Below are 25,298 nucleotides of genomic sequence, written 5' to 3'. Positions count from 1 at the left end.
ATCTCTGAAAATCTTGGTACATGAAAGAAAAAAATTGTGTATAATTCTGTATTCACTGTTCATTTTAAACATCTACTAATTGTAGTACTTTTCATTTCATAGGCCAGATTATCTTCTAAAGAGGCAATTCTTAAAGATGATGGAGTATTTAAAGCTCCTGCACCACCCCCAAAAGTGATAAAAACTGTGACTTTGCCCACTCAACCCTATCAGGAGATAGTAACAGCCTTGAAATGTAGGAAAGAAGACAAAGAAGTAAGTTGAGTGTCTGAAACCTTTCCCCCAATATACATTTGATGACAGTTTTTAAAAAGGTAATGTTAATTGCATGATAAAGAATGAGGTAGAGAAGTAGCATCTTTTTTTTCTTGGTTGATAACCTGGCAGTCATTTAACTATCTGATTTCTTTCGCTTTCAGAAAAAGTTATCTCTTACAAAGGTGAGCTATAAAATTAATAAAAAGTTTGTATACTTGCCTTCCAGTTATATACAGTTGTTCAACATGTGAAGCACTTCAATGATGTAGTAGAATTTGGGGAGAATCAAGAGTTCACAGATGATATTGAATACTTGTTAAGTGGACTGAAGAGCAATCAGCCCCTGAATACTCGTTGCCTTAGGTAAGATACCTTTAACATGGCATATGAAACAGCATTCTTTCTTCACTGGGTATGATTTCTTAATTACGTCTATCCTTAAACTCTGTAGAACATGATCTTTATTAGAACCAATTATAATTTCACAGCCAAATGCTAACTTTGGAGTTCTCCAGAAATTTTTGCCAGGCTGGCTGATTGAAACAAATGGCTGGATATTAAATTAAGTTCCAAGATAAGAAAGCAGGCTTGATGTTATTGATCAGGAGTCAGGGAAATTTTTTACCTTCTACCCCCCCCCCCAAAAAAAAAATTATATATGCCGACATTACCCCCTTGATTCGAAAGGAAGGAAATCATACATTATTTGAATTAAAATATTATTGAATCTACACAGGCTGTGTACTGAACTAGCAGGATGCACCAAATTTGATAAAGATGTGCACTATTTAGGCTGGAACACATTGCACTCCAGCCATGGTGTGGTACAGGGAGTAGTAAGGTGTCCAACGTGCCTAGCAAGTTGCATTCAATTTTTACTAGCTGGCAGAAGATTTAATTATCATCAGTGGCTGCCAGAGTGGTGCTAGCAATGGCATGCTTGCTAGAGACAGCCAATGCAGAATTGGGGGGGGGTGAGCTTTCCCTACCACTTTAATCATTCTATGTGTGGTGTGCAAAAAGGAACAAACCAGGCTAAAGGTCATGTCACACACCCTGGTGCCACAGCCCAATATCAAGGGACCAGTGCACTATTTTTAAAATCATCATCAATGGAAAACTCAGCAGTGCCCAGAGAACTGGAAAAGATCAGTCTACATCCCAATCCCAAAGAAGGACAATGCCAAAGAATGCTCCAGCTACCGTACGATTGCACTCATTTCACACGCTAGCAAGGGTATGCTCAAAATCCTACAAGGCAGGCTTCAGCATTATGTGGACCAAGAACTCCCAGAAGTACAAGCTGGATTTCGAAGGGGCAGAGGAACTAGATTCCAAATTGCTAACTTTTAGCTCTTTTTCATAGTTTTCATAGTCTCTTTCTCTCTCACACACACACACACATGCACACACACACAACATTTTCTACAATTACATACATTTAAATAAGCTTGATGAAGTCCTCAGTCTCTCGCACCTTTCTTCCCTCCTTCCCTTGCTTTCCCTCCTGCTGCTTGCTTGCATTCATTTCCGGAGGAAGCAGTCATTCTGAAGCCCCGGATTGATTGATTGCTGGGGCTAATCCCCAGCTTTAACCAATTAGGGAGGCTTATCTCTCCGATCTAGTGAAAGAACGGAGCATTTAGAAGTGCCCTGCTGCACCCAGGAAGTAACGGAAAGGTGGCTTACAATTTGGCGTTTGCCTGCAGGGAGTGGGAGGGAGGGGGGTAGCACTCTGCTCATTACCCCCAGGATTTTCACTTTTACCCCATTTGGGGTCATTTATCCCTGTTCCCCGACCTATGTTATTGATAGTTTACAGCTAGCGATGCCTCTTGAAATGAAGAGAAAATGATAGATTTCTATCTTTGAAAATGCAAACCTGCTTGCAAGTAGGGACATCTTCCTCTTGCTTGAGTTGAAACCCTCAAATTCATTAGATGACATACTGCAGAAACTCAACTGTTTCACCTAATAAATATGTCTAGGACATACTGCTTCTATTGGGTCATTTAAAAAAGAGATACAGTGTCAAAGAAGACTTAAATGACAAGACACAAAGCTATACAAAGAAAATACAGTGGTTCCTCGCAAGACGATGTTAATTCATTCCGTGAAAAAGTCATCTTGTGAAAACATCGTCTTGCGAAACACGTTTCCCCATTGGAATGCATTGGAATCTAATTAATGCGTTCCAGCGGGAAAAAAATTGTCTTGCGAAAATTGTCCATAGAAAACATCGACTTGCAAAACGCGGTTCCCCATTGGAATACATTGAAATCTATTTAATGCGTTCGATAGGGGAGAAAAGTCTTGCGAAAATCGTCCATAGAAAACATCGTCTTGCAAAGCGCCACAATGATCACAAAAACCAATTGTCTTGCGGATTAATCGTCCCGTGAGGCAATCGTCTTGCGAGTATATACTGGTTACTGTATACTGGTTCAGTGTTGTTGTTTTTTTAAAAAAATATGAAATTATTAGGACATCTCTAATTATGACAATCGACATCATTTAGTCGTGTCTGACTCTTCGTGACCCCATGGACCAGAGCACGCCAGGCCCTCCTGTCTTCCACTGCCTCCCGGAGTTGTGTCAAATTCATGTTGGTTGCTTCGATGACACTGTCCAACCATCTCATTCTCTGTCATTATTACAATACATGAATGCAATTCCTGATATGAACTTTTTTCACTGAAATCTGACATTCTCTTTTCCATCAAATAAATTTTGATAGTAATTAGTTCTTTGTTTTGGTTATTTCTTCTGCGCTGAGCGCTTTTAATGTAGGTCAGTGGTGTCGAACTGTGGCCCTCCAGATGTTCTTGGACTTCAACTCCCAGAAGCCTTCACCACCACCTCTGCTGGCCAGGATTTCTGGGAGTTGAAGGCCAAGAACATCTGGAGGGCCACAGTTCGACACCACTGATGTAGGTGAAAGACAGAGTCTACTTTTGTGGCCACTAGTTGTGAACCAGAGCGAAAATTGGAAATAGTATTTACTCCTTCCACTTCACAGAATAACATTAACCACACAGCTACAAGAACAAAGAAGATCATGATTTGTTTTATTTTTATTTATTTTTTTAGATTTATACCCCGCCCATTTAGACCAGAGGTCTACTCTGGCGCTTTCTTGGTTGATCAGGGGCCTGACTCATCACCCATTGCATTCCTCAACACCATATAAATAGTCTTGCCTTTGCAATGATCTCTTTGAAGACTGACAGCAAAATGGGAGTAGCACAGACACAGCACAAGAAGCTGCAGATTGACATGTAAAGCAGTGAACAAGTGAAAGAAAGTAGAGCTGGTGGGTCAAATGGTGCCATGTCAGTAGCTAATTTATTTTAGTTTGGTACCATTGGTATTTTATTTTTGCAGCACTTGTAGTCTTGACACAATTAAAAAATTTTGTGCATTGGATGACTGTTACTACCATGTTTCCTCGAAAATAAGACCTAACCTGAAAATAAGACCTAGTATGATTTTTCAGGATGCTCATAATATAAGCCCTATCCCTAAAATAAGCCCCAGCTAAGTGAAACCACGTCCCCCACCATTGTGCAGCAACCAGAAAAAGGTGACATGACTGTATTTGAATAAATGTAGATTGTTGTACATGAAAACCAATAAAACATCCCCTGAAAATAAGCCCTAATGTGTTTTTTGGAGGAAAAATTAATATAAAACCCTGTCTTATTTTCGGAGAAACACGATAATAACTGCTCTTGGATCCAGTAGACCTTTCTATTCATCTCCCTGCTGGCACTTTCCAGATATGTGTCTTCATTAAGAAATTGTGACCAGTGAAGAACCTGTACTTCTACTGTTGTTTGAGCTCAAATAGAAGGTGGCAAAAATACAAAGGTTATTTGTATGTGGGAGGGGCTGTTTGAGTAGTGTGGGACTCCAACTGAGACTTGATCCTGAAGGTAGCTGAGATACACTGTAAGCAGACCTTAATTGAACAGCATTAGTAATAGAGTGAGGTTTGAAAGCAAAACAGATTTACAGTGGTGCCTCGCAAGACAAATTAAATTCGTTCCGCGGTTAATGTTGTCTTGTGAAAAATTCATCTTGCGAAACGCGTTTGCCCATAGGAATGCATTGAAATCTAATTAATGCATTCCTATGGGCAAAAAAAGTCAGAACAAAGTCAAATTTGGTTTACAAAGGGTTTATTAAGTGCTCTTTAAAGCCATACATATTGTGCAGATGGTTTTTAAAAAATCAATCAAAAAACTTCAACTTTTTAAACATCATAGAAAAACATTTAAAAATCAGCAAACATGAGGCAGGAACAAAAAACAGAAATCATTTGTCTTGCGAAGCACGGCTATAGGAACATTTGTCTTGCGAGTCATCAACCCCCATTGCCAAAACCATTTGTCTTGCGAGTTTTTTGTCCTGTGAGGCATTTGTCTTGCAAGGCACCACTGTGTTGGGTTTTTTAAAAATTACATTTTAATCCTTTTCCTCCAGTGAGCTCAAAGTGGTAGTGTACATGGTTTTCCTCCTTTAATTTTTACAACAGGCCTCTGAGGCTAAGAGAGATGACTGATCCAAGATCATCCAGTGCATTTCATGGTTTAGTGGAGACTTGAACTGAGGTCTTCAAGTCCTAATCCAACAATCTAACTGCACTACGCTAATTCAAATTACCACCATTTTTGGTTTGGTAGAGCTTCTGTGCCTTTGAATCGTGCATGACAATAGAGGTGCTGGGCCAGTGCCCACCAGCATTACCCCTTTGCCACATATGTGTGCTAATCTTAGCATGTCTAAATGAGAAATAGTTGAAGTCACACTGGTCACTGATGTTGATTTCATTGTAGGTCTCTTGCTTTCTTTATTACTCAAAGTGTGGGTAGTATCTTTACCTCTGTATGGTCTAATTTTGCCCAGTTAGAGGCCAAAATAACATTACCTTACAGTACACAACTTGTCATCTGAATTATAGGCTGCCTGGCAAAAAATTCGTATGTTTTTGGTGTGGAAAATTGAATGCAAAGTTGACAGATCTTCTGTGCTTCATTCAGGGGTGGGGGCAGGAGCTTGACCCATGCATTGAATGTTAAAGTTAACATTCTGTTGAGCTTTTGCTGAGCAGAAAGTCATTCCAAAATAATAATACTGTATGTAGCTTGTCTAAACGTTGCTGTAAATGCATGAACAGATTTCCTTCATGGAGATCACCACTTGCACAATGGTACTATTCGTGCCAGTGGTGTGGTCCCACATTATTGTGCTGGTGGGACTTTCCACCCAGTGGAAACTCAGTAGGATAGCGAACTAAAAGTTTTATTGGTGATAGAGGCTAGAGTTGTTTGTTTATTTCAGTGTTATCAGCCTGGCGACAAAGTGCGCCATGCCCAGTTTCCGAATGCATTTGAGAGCACATGGAATGGTAGCAATGGTGTTCAAGACACTGGATGACTCACAGCATCATCAGGTATGCATATTTTATGATCAGGATGATATTTTAAAATAATCTCTTAATTTTCCTTTCAGCAAATTCTTTTTGCAAATATCTATAGAAGGGTTTAAATTTTTTGCCTTCCCAACTCCCCTGGCAGAAATTGCTGCTGTAATACACATGGTATCATAATGCTCTTTCTTTGGGTTTGCTTTTTTGGTCTCCAGTAGTTTATGATTTTTTAAGTAAATTAGCAAAAACTGTTATAGATAAGTGAAGATAAGTACTGGTCACTGAATGTAGTCTGAAAAGAATCAATATGGAAATTCTTGAAGGATGGCATGTGGGAACACATACCACTTCTACTGTTAGGATGTTGTGGTGCCTTGCACACTTCCAGTTTATTGTTACACTACTAAATTGGGACACAAGAACTTATGCACTGATTTTTTTTTTCTTAGTTCAGGCCTTGTACATCAAAGATTCATGGACTAATTATACCTCCTGGTGGGTTTAACAGTACAGTATGACCCCCTTATCCATGGTCTGAAAATATTAAAAATAGTAAAAGAAAAAAATCCAGAAAAAGGATTTTCACATGTATTATCAGAACTGATTACTAGACGGAGCCAGAGACCGCGCTATGAATACTTGTTACTGACAAATACATAGCATGGTCTCTGGCACCATCTAGTGGCTAGTGCTGGTAATGCATGTGAAAATATTTTTTCCTGTTTCCCCACCCCTTTAAACATACAGACAAAAATGTATATACTTTTATCCTTTAATCATACATAATAGTGAAATATATAATTCCTTTTATCATATATCATAGTGTTCACTATTATCTGTGGTTTTCAGTGTCAACAGGGCTTGGAACCAATCCCCAGCCGATATGGGGGTCCTACTGTAGTGATTTTTTTATACTGGTTTCCCACAGCTTTTGGTGATTCTAGAGCTCACATACATATGTGAATGAAAAAATGTCAATCTCTGAATTCACAGTAGTATGGTGAAACTGGAACTAATTTTTACAGTGTGCTTCAGCGAGCCGTACTGCATAGCTCGCTCAAGTATCTCTGTGTTTTAGTGATACAGAAAAAGGCACCATTTCTGCTATGGTTAAATTCATTGAAAATTTGATACAGAGGCAAGAAGCAGGAATACAGAATAGAAAAAAAGCGAATAGGGGAGAAGTGTGAGAAAGAAGACAAGGGTTTGAAGGACAGCAGAAGAGAAACTGTGGGGTTGTGGCGAGATAAAAGTTTTAACTGAGTAATGAAATGTTTATTGTGGTTCTTTACTTTTTTTATTCAAATGAGCCTCTTAAGCTCAGTTGCTGGAGGCTTGTAATACAGCAGGGGCTACCTTTTATTTATTTATTTTTTAAAATAGATGTGTTTTTAGGATGGCTTTTAAATTTTCATGTTGTTGTAGTGATTTTTTAAAGTTACCTTTTACATTTGTTTTTGCTTTCTTCACTTTCCCATATTGTGTGACGTTTTTCAGGGAGAAAGGTGAGATAAGCAGGTGGGGAAACAGAAGGAGAGAAGTGGTGCACTGAGGGGAAAAATGTGTACAATCTGGGGTACAAACTGCTTTCTTGGCAAACAAATAACATGTTATATTATCTATTAGTAATATAATGACTTTTTAAACAATTAGAAATTTAAAAAGTGACCTAAAATTCCCCCAGATGCTTCAAGTGAGTATTAATCTCATTGATGTTAGCATTGCTACAAGTGTTTTTATGCTTTGAATTTTTTTTAAAAAATGTTACTTTTAGTGTGTTGCTGTTTAAGTTGTGGGGAGAATAATATCTGAAAGTGGGTTGAAATGCAGAGGGTTAAATTCATAAAGGTTTATGGGCTCTCACTCTGTATTTCCTTTCCCTTCCAGTTGTATCCATAAGTCATTGAACCATCAGCAGCAGTAGCTTTTTGGTTTAAGGAGTAGTAACTAAAACATAACTAGGAAAACTTTGTGTGAATAGTTTGGGCGCATACAGGGAGACTTTGGGACTCTTGACTCTAATCAACCTATTTGAAAAGTATTTCCCATTCATCCACAGTCTCTTCTACGTCCCATGGATTTTAATTAGATTGCTGCATTTCACAAATGTCCATTATTTTTCCTCCCCCCCTCCTCCTTTTTTGTATTTTCTGGTGAAGAACTTATCACTTTGTACAGCAGCTTTAATGTATATCTTGAGCAGAGATCGCTTGAATATGGATCTAGATCGTGCCAGCTTAGATCTAATGATTCGGCTTCTAGAACTAGAGCAAGACTCTTCGTCCAAGTTGTTTAATGAAAAGGATATGAACAAAATTAAGGAAAAAATCAGAAGACTCTGCGAAACAGTTCACAATAAACACCTTGATTTGGAAAATATAACGGTGGGTTTTGTGATTTTTAATTAATCTTCCTATAATTTAACATATTCCTTGATGATTTTTGAATTAGACTACTAGATATGCAACTTGTTAACTTTTAAGATGCTTTTTACGTTGTATCATATGAAGCAGTTCTTTGAGTCATGGCTTTTTCCTCATACATATGGTTTTTTTAAATAAACAAGGCAGATCAATAAAGATGAAAAGCAGATATTTAAGTATGTAACATTATAGGTTTTAATGTGATTTTTTCCTTCACACTAACTGAAAGGCAGCACAGAATAGATTAAGTTCCATAGACTGGCTGAACTCTTGCATTGTATTGATTTTATAAGTAAACACTGAGAAATGTTTGAAAAGATTTAAAATCTCTCAGGGAACCATAGCCCTATTCACTCCTTCTGTAATCCAAGGTAATGAATATGATTAAAGGGAAGCACATGCACACAAATACCCATCACTTTGCTCACATAAGCAGTGGCAAGTTGAAAGATCAATTCTTGCTTGTTTTTATACTTGACACTCAAGAAAGTAGTGGACTTTATATTATTATATTCTTGCTGGTGCATAGAGACTATATGCAAGCAGGAACCTCTCCTTTTCAGATTCATCATTGCTTGTGTGACAAAAAAGAAAACAGGGAGCAAACTGGGGCTAGCCACTCACATTTTAAACATGTTCATGATCCTGGATTATGGAAAGGTTCCTCTGAGAGGCAAAACAGTTAACTATACCACACTGATATTTTAACATTCAGTGGTGAAATTCTACTACTTTCAGTAGTAGGTTTCAGTGGAATAGACCTCCTGAATCATTCAGTGGGTGAATCAACTTCCCTCTAGTTTCCATTTATTCAGATGGGCCTGCTCTAGTTGTAAATTGTCACACCAGATCTCTAGTGTTATTATTGTAAGCAATAGGATATCAGTCACTCATTGTGTGGGTGTGTTCACTCACATTTGCAGTCCTATTTATTATAAGATGTTATAACATATAGTTTTACAAGTAATGTATGCATCCTGGAAATATGAACAAGTGGAACTTGTAGCATATTGTTGCACCATGGAATGCTTCTGCCATTTTTTGGGATACTCAGTTCCCTCCCCTTTTATCCCAGATCTTCAGTTATCTCCCCACCTGCGTAGATAGCATTCTGTGCCCACTGAGCATGTTGATAAAGATTAGCACATAATGCTTGAACTTCTTAGAAAGAGACATTGTCATCTACGAAACATTCTCATACTTCATTCTGTCACTTACAGCATAAACTCCTATATTTATCTGCAAGTATTTCTTGGCAGAGGGCATACCCTGCTCTTTAATGCCCTGCCTTCAGTTTCCATGCATCAAGCTTCTCTGTATAGCGTGCAATGTCATATTGAACAAGTTGGCCAAAGCACCAGCAAAAGCACCACCTTGGTGTGTTCCTATCCTGTTAAATTTTGGCTCACTTTGAAGTGCTACCAGCAATTGTAGCATGACTCTAGGTCAGGAAATGTAAGGCTCACAAAATGGTTCAGTTTTACTTTATAGCATGCCGATTTTAGTTTCTGAATAGCAAATACTGTTTTCAAGAGCTGGCAGGAGATTGATATTGCAGGACTATTCTGTTAAACTTTGCAAGTCTAGAAAATAAATGCCTAAATCCTGTTAATTGCACCCTCAGGCATAACTCAGATGGTGTAATTTTTGGAGATGAATTAAAGTTAAGAGAGCATATTATCTGTTGCATAATATCTACAGGTAGCAATTTACCTGCAAAAGTTATGTTACACCAATGTGAAATCCCACAGATTCTGGCCACAGAGGAGTAAAATATTTCTGTAGATACACAACTTGCACTACAATACATAATTGTTTAATTGAGATTGAAGATGTAGCATTAATGGATGAAGGAGCTGGTAGAATGTTGCCCTATTTACAGACAAATTTGCTATGTATGTGTGTTTTCTAGACTGGTCATTTGGCAATGGAGACACTGCTTTCTCTCACTTCAAAACGGGCAGGAGACTGGTTTAAAGAAGAGCTGCGACTTCTTGGTGGTCTTGATCATATTGTAGATAAAGGTATTCATTTGCCTTGAACTGAATTGAACTACATGGGTTTTAAAACAGGAGCATAATTTCTGAGTTCATAGCACAGTAGAATGAAATAACTGTTTCTTCAGTTATAAGATACTTATGTCCATGTAGAAAATCTGGGGGATGACAGTTGCAGATTTTTTAGAATATTCTAAACTAAGCTATTTAATGTTAAGCATTGTCTACAGTTGTAGCAATATGACCTTAGTCAATTCTCACCACAGAATATACAGTAATAAAAAAACAAAAGACTGTTGCTATGCCTACCTCCAGTTGAGAATGAAAAATAGAGTATTTATCTTGTTAGTAGGTGTTACCATAGTTGTTTTGTCTTAGTTGCCTCCATATCACTGCAAAGATCTATTAATATACAGTCTTGAATGTTAAATGCTACAAGGCAGGGTGTTTTGGGGTGCCCTCTTATGCAGTTTTGGTGCAAAAACATCCCTTTCTATCACAATGTGTTTTAGTTGCTAAACTTCTTTTCATTCAAAAATAAACTACAGTACCATGTTTCCCCGAAAATAAGACAGGGTCTTATATTAATTTTTTGCTCCAACAAATGCATTGGGACTTATTTTCAGGGGGTGTTTTTTTTTTCATGTACAACAATCTACATTTATTGAAATACAGTCAGTCATGTCATCTTCTTCTGGTTGGTGCACAATGGTGGAAGGCGGGGTTTTACTTAACTGGGGCTTATTTTAGGGGTTTGGCTTATATTACGAGCATCCTGAAAAATCATACTAGGGTATATTTTCAGGTTAGGTCTCATTTTCAGGGAAACAGGGTAGTACCTTGGTTTATGAATTTAATGCATTATCCGGGATGTTAGGTAATGCGAAAAATTCATAAACCGAAACTTGGATTGTCATAGGAACGGGGGTGGTGCTATAAACCTCCAGGCACAATGAATCCTAGGGAAGCTTCCTTTGTACTGTGAAAAAACCCCGTAAACAGAGACATTATTTTCAATGGATTTTCCTTCGTAAACTGAAAATTACATTAACTGAGGCGTTTGTAAACTGAGGTACCACTGTAAACTGTGTTATGTATCTGTTTTATAAATGATGAAATTTTGATTTTGGGAAGTTTAATTGAGGATATGCTAAAGACTTGAATACAACCAATTTTGCTTTTTAAAATTAACGGTAATATTTTTTCATGTCAGTGTACTGTATGTTTTAAATTTTAATAGATTAACCTGTGATGCTGATGATGTTTTGGAAAATTGAGAATTTATTTTAGAGTAGCCTCTAGCTATTTTATGCAATCGTGTGTATTAAACTAAAAAGAATGTAATCAGGCTGTTGGGGCATTTAATCACCAATGTTGTTGGTGGAAGCCAGGACTCATGGAGTCAAAGCACTTGGACTTTGTGATTAACACATATAGTTGTGGTCCCTGCCACCACAGTCCCTCAAGCTTTGCTGATTCTTCAAAGCTAACTGTAGTCTTTAGTTTGAGAGCATAAATTCCTTAGCAGCAATATGTATTTGGCAACTGTTTCTGCTTTATTGCTAAGTATTTTATTACTTGGTTTTGAATTGACATGCAGCATGGACTGTCCTGATGCATCTGAAATGTTATCTTTACAGTGCTGATTCTAACTCTCATATCTGCATATTCTTCTCTCCCCCACCCCACCCCCTTTTTTAGTTAAAGAATGTGTGGATCACTTAAGCAGTGATGAAAATGAAGAGAAATTGGTTGCTTCATTGTGGGGAGCAGAAAGGTGTTTACGGGTTTTAGAAAGTGTAAGTATTGCAATTGTAGAAGACAATTCTTTGAGAAATTCAGAAGCAGGAATGGGGGATGTCATGTCTACAGATCTTTTTAACATAGATTCTTCCAGTTCTGGCATGATCTATGTCAATTGGCTGCCTCCCCCTTTTTTCTTTTGCCCCTGACTTAATGTTGATGGGCTGTGTACTGATCTTCCTAAATCAAATAGTCACGTTCAACTCCATTTCAGTGACTCTGAATGGCTTTCAGGTCTTCCAAAGTTACTGCCAAGTATAGAGATAAATATGGGATGAAAATGTTCTTGGTTCACCTTTTTCATTGCTTTTTTTCTTTGAGAGAAAAATTAGAGCTCTATAACCATTCATTCAACTCTTCAGCCAAAAAAGAGGAACCAGAATGACTAGCAGAGAATAATGACATTGCCTATCCGCAGAATCACAATCTGAAATGAGCAAACAAAAAGGATGGTGGCAGAGGAATATCAAAAGCAAACTCAGCTACCAGTTCTAAAAGCTATAAGAACTGTTAACAATGACCTGAGTTGGACATAGTGCAAATGGTTTAGCTGAATGGCTAGGTGACAAATGGGGGTAGAAGAGGAACTTCTATCTCACCAAACCCAGTGGAATAGTCCTGTTGGTTAGTCTTTCTCTGCTGGGTAGAATGGATTAACAGAAGTTATGTAAAGGGAAACTGGCTGAACTGTTCTGGTGAGCTTTCCTGAGTTTCATGGCGGTTTCAGTCTGGCCCATATGGTGGTCATCAAGTTGGAAAAAATCCCCTTAGGTCCTTGCAACTGTGTTGGAATTAAGCAGCATTTTGAGCAGGGAGTTTGACAAAGATCCAGATGCACAGAAAGTTTGGTTGCCCTTAAACTTTGTATGCAATTTTGCTATGCTCAGTGGGGCCAACTCCCAAGTGGGGAATTCTTTTGTGTTTTATCTATTTACTTTTTATAATTGTTGTTGTTCAGTGCTTTAATTATGATAACAAATATAACCTTGTAGGGATGCAGTTTTTTCCTCTATACTTGAAACTGATATTGAGAATCAGTATTAAAGGTTCTATCAGATCTGCTTTGGTGCGGCAGCTGGTTATTTTCTTTAATTCCTCATTGTAGGCTTTGTGGAAGGGCACATAAGAAGCTTGTACAGGACATGTTTGGAACATTCTAGAATATTTCTGGTTGCACGATTCCCCTACAACCTGTCCATTTTGCACAATGAAAGGGCATGATTTCCTTATTTTTTTCCCTTCAGCCTACAATGAAGAGCAGAGTTGCAATTATATATATTTCTAGAAGTTGAAAAGTTTAACATCATTGGTTCTTATACATGCAATAAAACTTTTGCTATAGGCGTCAGAATATTACAAACATAAAAGAATTTAAACTGCTATATCACAGACTGAAACCCTGATTTTTGGTGTGGTGTTTTTTTTTCAGGTAACAGTTCATAATCCAGAGAATCAGAGTTACTTGATAGCATATAAGGATTCACAACTCATAGTCTCTTCAGCTAAGTAAGTTCTAATTAATACTTATTGTAATAGTGTGGTACTTTTTGAAAATATTTGTAAAGGTCAGTGATAGGCAGGGTGGATTTGACTTAAATTTTAAAATCTGGATTTGTTGACAATTTAAATTGAAAAAATCAAAATGTTCTTTTAAACCATGATTTAAATCAAATTGATTTTTTAAAAATCATTGATGCTTATCCACACTGGTGATAGGTGAATTGCTTTAGCGAGGAATACCTTAAAGCCACATATATTGGTACCTTAAATTTTGTCTCTGAGCTTTTCAGAATTTGTGCATTATTTTTGAGTGTTTCCACGTGGAAAAAGTGAGGCCACTTCTTGCTTGCAATTAATGATGTGCTTGGTTTCGTACCTGTTAGTAGTAGCTATTCTGCAAGCAATTATATTTGTATGATAAAGATATCCCAATTTTGTAATAAGCATGTTACCCCTCAAATGTACATCTCAATCTTTGGAGTCTTTTTCTTGCAGCAGATTCCCCTCAGAACTCCCAAGTCCCTCTCCCCCTCCTCTTTTTTTCTTCTTTCCTTATCTCATGCTCCACTCTTTGGAAGTTGGGTGTTTGGGTTGCTGTGCGCAACATGAAAACTGCTTTGACAAATCATTGTGAGCACTGTGGTTGGAATAAAAGTACCAACTGCTTTATAACTTTTGCAGCTTCCAGTAGAAGATGTTTGTTAATTCCAGGTCCATATATGTATCCTACCATTTGCCATCATAGTTGTTATGGCACATTATGTGAGCCATAAACAATGATGTGTGCTTTTTGTTCATGTCTCTTGCCTCTGTAGTTTAATGTGCCAGCCTTGTTTAATAAAGATGTAAACTGGGCAGTTCCTGGAGAGGATATTAAGGCTGTCAGAGAAATGTAAGACTCCATTGTGATCTCATATCTATCCACTCATATGAGTTACAAATCTTATTTCATTGAAAGGCATATGAGATGACACTTTGAAAGATAGTATTGGATGTTGCGCTGCTGGTGTAGGCTCTTAATGTGAAACAGTCATTGCAGTTACGCTAGCATGAGATATAACTTACTGTTCAGAATTGTAGCTATGTTTCTTAGCATAAACATTTTTCCTACTGTAATGTAGAGATTATGTGTGTTATGTGGTGTTGGCATTTTCTCCTTCCAGAGCATTGCAGCATTGTGAGGAGCTGATCCAGAGATACAACCGTGCGGAAGACACGATCTGTCTTCCAGATAGTAAGCCACTGCCTCACCAGAATGTAACAAACCATGTGGGTAAGGCAGTGGAAGACTGTATGAGAGCTATCATTGGCGTCTTACTCAATTTAACAAACGATAATGGTAAGTAATTCTTATTGTAGCAGTTACACAATGAATCATAAAATAAAATTATTATTTGTCCAGGCAGATAGTTCCTCATTGTAATCAGAAAAAAACTTTACTTATGCTTAGGCCAGGTGATTGGATAATAAATGTATATACTAAGAAGTAAGGTCAAGGTTCAAGAAAATAATTCTGCAGGGTTGAAACTTCAAATAACTCATCTGAGCATGATTATTGTGTGTGCTGTAGACCTTGATGACACATAGGTCACAGGATTTGAAATTGGGCCAGTCAACATAAATTAACAAAGCAAAACAGAAAACAAACTAATTTTCTCATTACAGCAACTTGCTGTTTTTGGATTGAAATGATAAATGTCACTAAAATATCAGATGGAAATGAGAAAAAGCGAATGCAGATGAAAATGAGAAAAGGAGACTGTCACCTTAGCTGAATTTGAGAGGGGTATGGTGTTTAGTTGATTCAGTCATGTTACAGAGGTCATGAGGGAGTTGCAGTGCGTTCATGACTGATGGGTTTGGTATAATAGAAAATTTGATCCAGGTTTCTACCGTAAATTTCTTAACAAAAATCAGATTCTGAATAAGGAGATGTTGGAGGGAATAAGTTTGATGAGAAAGTGATTTGTGCGATTAAAACATAAACCTGTAATGGGATAGATTGCTGCCCCACCAGCCAAGATTCTTGGATCTAGAGCAGTATATAAATATGCAAGTCCTTATACCAAGTCATTTATCTGCAGTTAATTGCAGCAAGTTATATACTATTACTATGCATAATAATGAATTTTAATGAATATCTGTTTTTTAAACAAATAACAATACTTTTTGTGAAAAGTAGGAGGCTATATAAATTAATACCAATTAAGCAAAACAAAATCCAGGATCTACAAGTAGGCAGTGCCGGTTTTGTTTTGTTTCCCAAGTGGGAAAATACCATATTTTAAAAGGTCTGTGCTTTAATGTTTACAGAGTGGGGTAGCACAAAAACAGGCGAGCAAGATGGTCTTATTAGCACAGCTCTGAATTGTGTACTTCAGGTTCCAAAGTTCCTACCTCAAGAACAAAGATTTGATATTCGGGTTCTGGTAAGTATAAATGTTTTTTTAAAAAATCTAGAAATAAAGACTCCCCTCCCCCCTAGATTCTTGGGTCTTAGAATCAATATATAAATATTTCAATACATGAATAATACTGAATGTTAAGGAATAGTTAGCATTACAACAAATAACTCAATATATACTTTTGGGTGAAACTTCTATATTAATATATAAGAAATAAACAAAACAAAATCCAAGATCTAAAAGTAGGCAGTACTTCCATAAAGATCAATAGTAAATTACCCCCCCCCCCAAAAAAAACAAGCTTTAAAGTTCTCCACAAGTCTTCATCTACCTAAATATTAAAAAGGGGGAAGTAGGGGACCCTCCACCTCTGCTGTTCCTTTAGCTAGCTCTTTTAAGTCTATAGGTCAGAATTGAACTCATTCCCCAGATAGACATTATGCATTTGGAATCACTAGCCAGAATGCTGTTGTTATTCATGTAAGGTTTGTGTAACTTGCTGCCAGTAATTGGATAATCTTGGTTTCACATTTGAACATGTGACCAGGAACACAACCAAGACCAGCCCTTGTATTTTGTCATTCATCTGCAGTTAGCTGCAGCAAATTACACAGAACTTATGTTAATGCAGTGAGATACTGACCATTAATAATTATATACATTTCACACTGGGAAAATGACAGTACTCTTAAAATACAAAGACAGCAGCAACTCAGGTGACTGCCTGTAGTTTTTAGCAAAACAAATAGGTTTGCTTTACTGTTTCTAGTGGAAGTACCAAGCAATCACAATCTTTTTATTAAGAGAGCCAAAGATTGAATTTTAGATGTACTGTACAGCCTAGTAAAAGAAACAGAGATTAATTATCTCCTTATCCTGGGTTAGAAGTTATGGAAACAGTAAGTGATCTATCTCAGTTGCCAAAATAGCTGATTATATCTTTAAACCTTTCCAAACATTTCTGTATCTAAATACCTGTTTTTTTCAAGGTGGGAAATGTAGATTTCCATGAGTAAAAATAGCCAAGAATGTTTCACATAGATGTTTCTTGCAGAAGATAATCTCTTTTTAGCAGATGGTTAATGGTTTGGGATGTTTGAGTAGTGTGGATGATCAATTTAAACGTGTGTGCCCGTTTGGCTTGTAGCACATAATATAAGTATGACAAACATGATTGATTGACATGTACAATTACTTTCACTGTCAAATAGTATATGTGGAGGGTAACATATATCCAAGAGATAACAGGGCATTACTACTGACCTGTTTGTTTGTATCTATGCAGGGTTTGGGCCTCCTGATTAATCTAGTAGAGTACAGTGCAAGAAATCGACATTGTCTTGTAAACATGGAAACATCATGCTCCTTTGATTCCTTCTGTTTGGGAGAAGCCAATGATAGTTTAAGCACATCTGGACAGATGGCTGCTGTTCAGGCTCTAGTACAGGTAAATCATCCCTTTTACTCCAAAATATATGCAGCCTGGTAACAACCATGCATTTTATTGAAAGTTGTCTGTCCCCACACTATCATGTACATTGTATATAAACATGTGATCAATGTACCCTCTAATTTTCAGCCCTGCTAGGCAGGGCTCTGCCTTTCATGCATGTGACTTTGCCCCTGTGTGAGCATGTGACTCCACCCCCTGTAGGTTTCTGTTGTGACCAGAACCAAAGGGGCTGAAAATGATCGCTGCATGGAGGGGGAGGAAAGCTGCATGGAGGGAGGGGGAGTCACGTGCCTGCACATAGTCGTGTGCCTTAATCTTGGATGTGATCCAGATATTTTACTCCTTGTGTCTGAAGAACTGGATTGTAACCCAGTAAGACTTATTCTGAAATAAAGTTGATAAAGTTGCCACATTACTTAGTGTTTGTTTTTGCTAAGGCAGTCTTGTGCAATGTCTAGTGGCTAGCTGGATGTTATTGGGAGTTTCATAAACCAGGGAATTCTTGTGATAGGTATCCTTTGAATATTCCCAGCATCTATTACTTTGCTTCTGCACTTGGGTGTTATGTTCAGTTGTAATTAGTAGTCAAACATTTGCAAAGCTGAAGTCTGTTATCTTTTTGGTTTTTTTTAACATTTTGGATACTCTTATTCACAACTGAATTTTGACCCAGGTTTGGGCTCTCTCACTAATTATTTCTTCATTAATATGAGACAAAACTTTCTGCTCTTCGTTAAAATTCATTACAGTTGATCCCAACAGGTGCCATGAATTGAAGATGTGCCTATTGGTTTGTTGTGTCAATATATTTTATAGCAGTCCACTAAATTTTCAGTGTTTTTGCATTGCCTTTGTACATTAGACCAGAATGTATTTTTATGCTGTACACAAACCAATGGAATTCCTAAATTTTTAATGAAACATTTGATAGAAAGGATAATGTTCATAAAAGTACAGGAAGTGCATGTTTGATGTTCTGTCATGGCAGTTAAGAAGTGCATAAGCACTTGGCCTTGTGATTCACCATCAGTGCAATGTTTCCTCTCAGTTGTTCCTTGAGCGTGAACGAGCAGCGCAGTTGGCAGAGAGCCAAACAGATGAGCTGATTAAAGAGGCTCCTGCTGCACAGCATGACAAGAGTGGGGAGTGGCAGGAAACAAGTGGAGAGATCCAGTGGGTTTCTACAGAAAAGCCAGAGAATGCAGAGGAGAAAGAGAAGAAAGAAGAAGACGAAGAAGAGCTAGATCTTAATAAAGGTGAGCATGGGTTGCTGAGGAAGAGCAAGCAGGGTAGAGCTACTGGTGGTAGAGGAACTATTTGCCTAAACAAACAAGCAGTGTTTGAGTTCAGTTTTTCAAATTTTCTTTTCTGCCTCTTTTTGCAACTTGAGGTCATGTCTCTAGTGCATACTCTGTCCCCTAAAGTGTAGTTATGTTGATCAAGGATTAGAGTAATTCCTTTCTTCTCCTGTTGCTGGCCTCACTTCAGGTTCTCTTCCTCAAAATTGTATTTCCTTGATGAAACGGAAGAAACCACTTCTGGAAATTGCTGCTTCCTGTCTAGATATGTTAACTAAACTGAAACTTAACTTTGCCACTTCACTCTTACTTCTTAGTTTCTTTGGGTTCTTCATCGTGGTCTTCTGTGAATGCACACAAAGGGTTAATACCAGCGCCAGCGTTGGGCCTCTCGGAACGTTTTCTAGCTGCAAGAGAAAAGTAACAATGTTTAGGACTACCCCTACTGCGCACGCCCAGCCTAACCGTCCCTCAGTTCCATTTTTCCGCCTAGCGGTTTGGAGCCTCTCGTCTTAGCTGCGTTTATTGCTGCGTTATTGCGATCTATCTGATTTTTGGCTTTGACCTTTGCTTCGCTCACGGACTACCCTAGCGCTTTTTCCCTTCAACTTGACGACCCGGTGTATTTTCTGGCTTACTCGGACTGTGTTTGGACTGCTCTGCCTTATCCTTGGACTTGTCGTTTCGGTTTCCTTACTACCCTATGTCCCCTTCAGGGCCGTTCAGCAGGTGTGTGGTGTGCGACCGCAAAATCCCCCATCAAGACGGCCACGATACTTGCCTGTATTGTTTGGGCGAGTCGCACAATCCCAAAGCTTGCCCACACTGCAAAGCCTTCACTAAGGCCGCTCTCAAGGCTCGCCAACAGCGCCTTAAACTTCATCTGTGGGAGTCAACGTTGTCTTCCACGGCGCCCTCGGAGGGGGAAATGGCTTCCACTTCTCGAGCAGCTCCTGTTCACTCAGTCGTCTCCAAAGTTTCCAAAATGTCGAAGAAATCCGCGTCGTCGAAATCGGCCGCTCCTGCTTCACCCGAGCCTCCGGCTCCGAAAGCTAAGCCGTCGAAATCGTCCAAAGCTAAGGCGGCCGCCCAGCTTAAAATGACATCTATTCCACTTTCTCCGAGCTCGGGTTCCATCCCATCGCCGATTCTTGAGGAGTTGTCGAGGCGCTTCGGGACCTCGGCCGAGGCACCCGCGCCTCCTCCTGCTCGACGTACTGAAGTGATACCACCTTCGGGAAGGTCTTCCCCGACGCCGAGCCAGTTAGTCGCTGTCACTACTGGCCTCGCTTCTGCCCCACATAGCCCTTTTCCTGCGGGCCAGGGGTCGCCTCCCGTGTCGATCTCGTCCGTACACTCGGACTCGAGATCTCCTCGAGAGAAGATACCTCGATCACCTGTGCGCTCGAGGTCTAAATCTCCTCGAGGCAAACGTTCTCGCACGGAGAAGCATGGCTCCCCGAGTCGGTCCCCATCCTCCGGCCGCTCGAGGTCGAAGTCTCCTCGACGGAAACGATCGAAGAAGAGGCATCGAGCTTCCACTCAGTCCGACTCTAGCGATCGCTCGGACTCGAAATCCTCTAAGCGTAAACGCTCTAAGAAGAAGCACCATTCTCATCGACGTCGTAGCAAGCACCGACGTCGGTCCTCTTCTTCCCGTTCGGCGGATTCCGACCGCCCTAAGCGTCGTAAGCACCATCGACGTCGACGCGGCCGTTCGCGGTCTCCTCCTTCGTCGTCGACATCCGCCTCTCGAGACCGGTACCGCAAAAAGATCCGGTACATATATGTCTCTTCTTCTTCGGAGTCGACCCGACCTCGACGCCGACGCCGGGCCATTCGAGCCAAAGACCACCCTCTTCCGGTACCGGTTGCCCCTCCACCGCAACCGGCCCCTCCCACCTCGGCACCGACCGTGGTCCCCGTTCGACCCCCGACAACGCAGGTCGACGTCGAGAAGCCCCCTCCAAAGAAGAAGAGGGACGTCTTCTCCTCTGATCCAGATGAGGTGTCCACGGAGCGGTCTTCTGACTCCGATCAGGAGCAACCCCCACCCTTACCACCGCATGATTTACCTCCGGGTGATCTGGTGCTTTCCGATACTGGCGATACTCACGCTCCTTCTCCATCTGAGGATTTTTCTTCTTACTCTCAGATGATGTCCAGGCTTGCCAAGACGCTTAAATTGGACTTGAATCTCCCTTCCCCTCCGGGAGAGGACTTGTTCTTTGGAGACATAAAAAGGGACAGTACCGCTCCCCCCAGTATAGCCTTTGTGCCTGTAGTTATGGAGGCCATCAAGGAGTTCTGGGCTCAGCCTGCGACTACACCTAATGTCCCTCGTCGCACAGAACACTTCTACAAGATTCATGGGGCCGATACTCATTTTCTGCTCAAGCATCCCATTCCAAACTCGCTCATTGTTGAAACAAGCTGTTCAAGGCCTTCGGCCAAAGCTCATGTTACCCCAGTCGACAAGGAGGGTAAAAAGCTGGAACTCATCGGCAGGAAAATCTACTCCCTTGTCACCTTGCTACTTCGAGTCATAAATTATCAAACTGTTTTGGGAGCTTATCACAAACAATTGTGGCTCAAACTTTTGCCTGGGTTGAAAATGATACCTGAAGACACCAGGCAAGCTTTTCTTAACTCATATGAGGAAGCTCAGACGGTATCCAAGTATGAACGTCTTTCCATCAGACATGCAGCAGAAATCTCTGCCAGAGTCCTCATGTCTGCCATCTCTATCCGGCGCCATGCTTGGCTCCGTTCTGCGGACATAATGGAGGACGTCAAGTCAAAGGTTGAAAGCCTCGCCTTCGACGCTACCGGGCTGTTCAACGAAAAGACCGACTCCCATTTGGAGGACCTTCACAAGGCTAAGAGAACTGCTAAGTCCTATTCTGTTCAGACTCAATCTAGACAGCGACGCCCTCAATGGCGTAAATCTTATGGACAGTATCAATCTTCCCAACAATACCGTCCTTACAAACACCTTCCTCAGCAGCGCTCTGGCCAGTCCTCTTCTTCTGTCCAGGGCTATCAGGGATACCGCCCTCGTCCGCCCCATCGCCGCCAACCTTTTAAGCCACCTGGCAGAAAACAAAAACAGTATCTTTGACTTTCGGCCCCCCGTTTTCACCCATTCACCACCTACCACCCGCCTTCAACCGTTTCTTCACAACTGGTCTGTCATCACAAACGACACTTGGGCTCTAAAAATTATTCAGCACGGTTACCAGCTGGAGTTTATAAGATCTCCTCCGCTGGGTTTCATTACTCATTCTCCCTTCGACTCCTCGCTAGAGGAAGAAATATCATCTCTCTTAGAAAAAGAGGCCATCTCTACAGTACCACCTCACGACGTACAATGCGGGTTTTACTCCCGCTACTTCGCCGTCTCAAAAAGCGGAGGAGGCATAAGACCCATCCTCGATCTAAGACTCCTCAATACTTACCTGCGACCCAGACGGTTTCGGATGCTTACCTTAGAGTCCATCATGCACTTGCTGAAAAAGACCAACTGGTTCGTCCTTATAGATCTAAAGGACGCATACTTTCACGTCACTATTCACCCCGACCACCGCAGGTTCCTTCGGTTCATCTTCCAGGACACGGTCTACGAATTCCAGGCCCTGCCATTCGGTCTGTCCACAGCTCCCCGGACCTTCACCAAGGTCATGGCTCCGGTGGCGGCTTACCTTCGTCTCAGGGGCATTCACGTTTACCCTTACCTGGACGATTGGCTCGTAGTCTCCACCTCGAGAAGGCAATCCCTGAAAGACACAAGATTCATTCTGTATCTTCTTTCCAATCTCGGTCTCACTGTCAACAAACAGAAGTCCCGGCTCATTCCCTCCAAGACAGTTCAATACATAGGGGTCTGCTTGGACGCTGTAAAGGGTCGAGTCTTTCTTCCCCCGGAAAGAATACACAAGATTCGACGAGCCATCAGGAAATTTCTCCCCGGTGCTCGGGTGACAGCCCACCATGCCCAGCACCTCCTCGGCCTGATGTCTTCTACGACGCCGGCGCTAGCGCACGCTCGCCTCAAACTCCGGTCGCTCCAATCTTGGTTTCTCACCCTTTTCGACCCCATGATCGACAGTCAAAGGAAACGCCTTCGTGTCACCCCGGAGCTCACCAGACAACTCCAGTGGTGGATGTACACACCCCATCTCACGGTTGGCCGGCCCTTTCGTCCACTCCGTCTCACCGTTCAAGTTACAACGGACGCCAGTCCGTCCGGCTGGGGGGCGCACTGCGGGCGTCGCACCATTCACGCCCTCTGGACGCCTCAGGAAGCCATGTTCCACATCAATTACCTGGAACTGCTGGCGGTTATCAAGGCCTTCAAGTCCTTCCTTCCTCTCCTCCGCGGCCGCGGAGTTCAGCTAGTGACGGACAACACTACCACAATGCACTATGTCAACAAGCAGGGAGGAACCCGCTCTCATTCACTCCTGTATCTCTCCATCCTCCTTTGGGAATGGTGTTACCGTCATCATATCTACCCGGTGGCCATCCATGTAGCCACGGAGGACAACACACTTGCGGACACTCTGAGCAGGCTTCACTATCAGACTCACGAATGGGAGTTGAACCCTCTGGTCTTCCAGGACCTTTGCAACCAGTGGGGGACCCCAGTGCTGGACGTGTTCGCATCCCCTCACAACGCAAAATGCTCCCGCTATGCCTCCCGGGCAGGTCTCGGTCACCACTCGCTCGGCGACGCATTCATGATTCCATGGAACCAGGGTCTCTTGTACATATTTCCACCGATCCCGTTGATACAGAGATCCTTGATCAAACTCCGACGCTCGATGACTCCGGCCATCTTCATCGCACCCTTTTGGCCTCGCCAAGTGTGGTTTCCCACCCTAGTCAGCATGGCTGTGGACTCAGTAACCCTTCCGATGTGGCCGGACCTACTGACCCAGGAAGCAGGCGAAGTCCTTCACCCCGACCTCGACACGCTCCATCTGACGGCGTGGAGGATCGTCCAGAAATTCAGGAGGTCTTGACCAATGCCATCAAACCCTCCACGTCTCGCTTGTATGCCTACAAATGGAACAGCTTTCTGAAATTTACCCAGCAGAGGGATCTCGCCTCCTCACCTGTGTCTCTTTCCACACTTCTGCAGTATCTCCGTTACCTGTTTGATTTCCACCTGTCTATCTCTACTATCAAGGTGTACCTGGCTGCGGTTGTCTTCTTTCAGCCCAGAGCTTCTCCCTCATCCCGCTTTTTCTCCCATCCTACCGTCAGGATGTTTTTGAGGGGTCTCTCTAACCTCCGACCTCCCGTTCGTCCTCCACTCCCTCAGTGGTCCCTCCATTTGGTTCTGCATGCCCTATCCAGACCCCCATTTGAACCTATGGCTACCTGTGACCTCAAAATGCTCTCTTTAAAAACGCTATTCCTAGTGGCTATCACCTCTGCTCGTCGAGCTAGCGAGTTGGCAGCTCTCCGCCATGACCAACCTTTTCTTCAGTTCTTTAAGGACAAGGTTATGCTTTACCTGGACGTCTCTTTTCTTCCTAAGGTAGTCTCCGACTTCCACGTCAATCAGCCACTTATTCTGCCAACTTTGTTTCCGTCCCCGACGACTGATGTTGAACGCATGCTCCACATGCTCGATGTTCGACGGTCCTTAGCTTTTTACGTGTCCAGGACCAAGGACTTTCGCCTGGCCAACAGACTCTTCCTTTGCCACTTTGGCCCAAAGAGGGGTTGCCCGGCCTCGCCGTCCACGCTCTCTCGGTGGCTCGTGTCTACCATCGCCCTTGCCTACGAGCTCAACCACAGAGATCCTCCACAGGGACTTAAAGCCCATTCCACCCGGGCTGTTGCCTCATCCACTGCCTTACTTCGTGGCGTCGACCTGCCCGACATCTGCCGGTCCGCTACGTGGTCTAATGCCTCTACCTTCATAACCCACTACAGATTGGACGTGAGGGCAAAAGAGGAGACCAAATTCGGGAGGGCAGTGCTAGCATCGGCTCTTCAGTGACAGCCCACCATCCGGTTAGTAAGCGTGCTAATCACCCTTTGTGTGCATTCACAGAAGACCACGATGAAGAAAGAAAGGTTACTTACCTGTAACGATGGTTCTTCAAGTGGTCATTCTGTGAATTCACACAATCCCGCCCGGCCTCCCCTCTGTCTGTCTGTCACTGGCGTCTCTCTGACTCGAGGGCCTATGGCGGACAAATGGAACTGAGGGACGGTTAGGCTGGGCGTGCGCAGTAGGGGTAGTCCTAAACATTGTTACTTTTCTCTTGCAGCTAGAAAACGTTCCGAGAGGCCCAACGCTGGCGCTGGTATTAACCCTTTGTGTGAATTCACAGAATGACCACTTGAAGAACCATCGTTACAGGTAAGTAACCTTTCTTTTTTGTCCCATTTTTCTAAATTCAATTCTTCTGTCAGTTTTTGTTTTCTTTAACTTTGATTTTCAGCAGGCATCTTATCTTTCCACTTGTCTGCAATCATTTCTTTTCCTTCTAAGGTATTCTTTTCTGTGGCTTCCTCCTGACCCTCCTACATCCCCAAATTATTTTACTGCCCTGCATCTTTAGAGGATGAACAACATGTCTGTTAAAGTTGATAGTATTGTGGTATGAACAAGATTGGATAATGCTAGTGCCTTTGGTAAGACTGGCATTCCACAGAATGCTGATAGCTAGCTCAGCCTAGTGTTTACTTGTGTAGACGTTCACACTCTGTT

At 41.5% G+C, this 25,298-nt stretch overlaps 1 protein-coding gene across 5 annotated transcripts in view; it reads left to right on the top strand.

Moving 5' to 3' along the window:
• The window catches only part of WAPL (WAPL cohesin release factor), a 66,816-nt gene that overhangs the window by 36,952 nt on the left and 4,566 nt on the right, over positions 1 to 25,298 (top strand). For all 5 annotated transcript variants that reach the window (XM_020805956.3, XM_020805957.3, XM_072995110.2 and 2 more), the window contains 11 exons: positions 103 to 255; positions 485 to 621; positions 5,602 to 5,713; positions 7,849 to 8,073; positions 10,025 to 10,136; positions 11,811 to 11,908; positions 13,342 to 13,418; positions 14,576 to 14,751; positions 15,726 to 15,841; positions 17,103 to 17,264; positions 18,319 to 18,526. In XM_020805956.3, coding sequence (XP_020661615.3) covers positions 103 to 255; positions 485 to 621; positions 5,602 to 5,713; positions 7,849 to 8,073; positions 10,025 to 10,136; positions 11,811 to 11,908; positions 13,342 to 13,418; positions 14,576 to 14,751; positions 15,726 to 15,841; positions 17,103 to 17,264; positions 18,319 to 18,526 — 1,576 coding nt within the window. The remainder of the gene's footprint in view (positions 1 to 102; positions 256 to 484; positions 622 to 5,601; positions 5,714 to 7,848; positions 8,074 to 10,024; positions 10,137 to 11,810; positions 11,909 to 13,341; positions 13,419 to 14,575; positions 14,752 to 15,725; positions 15,842 to 17,102; positions 17,265 to 18,318; positions 18,527 to 25,298) is intronic.

The sequence above is a fragment of the Pogona vitticeps genome, chromosome 3 (assembly GCF_051106095.1).
Source record: "Pogona vitticeps strain Pit_001003342236 chromosome 3, PviZW2.1, whole genome shotgun sequence".
NCBI lineage: Eukaryota > Metazoa > Chordata > Lepidosauria > Squamata > Agamidae > Pogona > Pogona vitticeps.
Note: the sequence above shows the minus strand (reverse complement) of the source record. Positions and strands in the feature narration are given on the sequence as shown.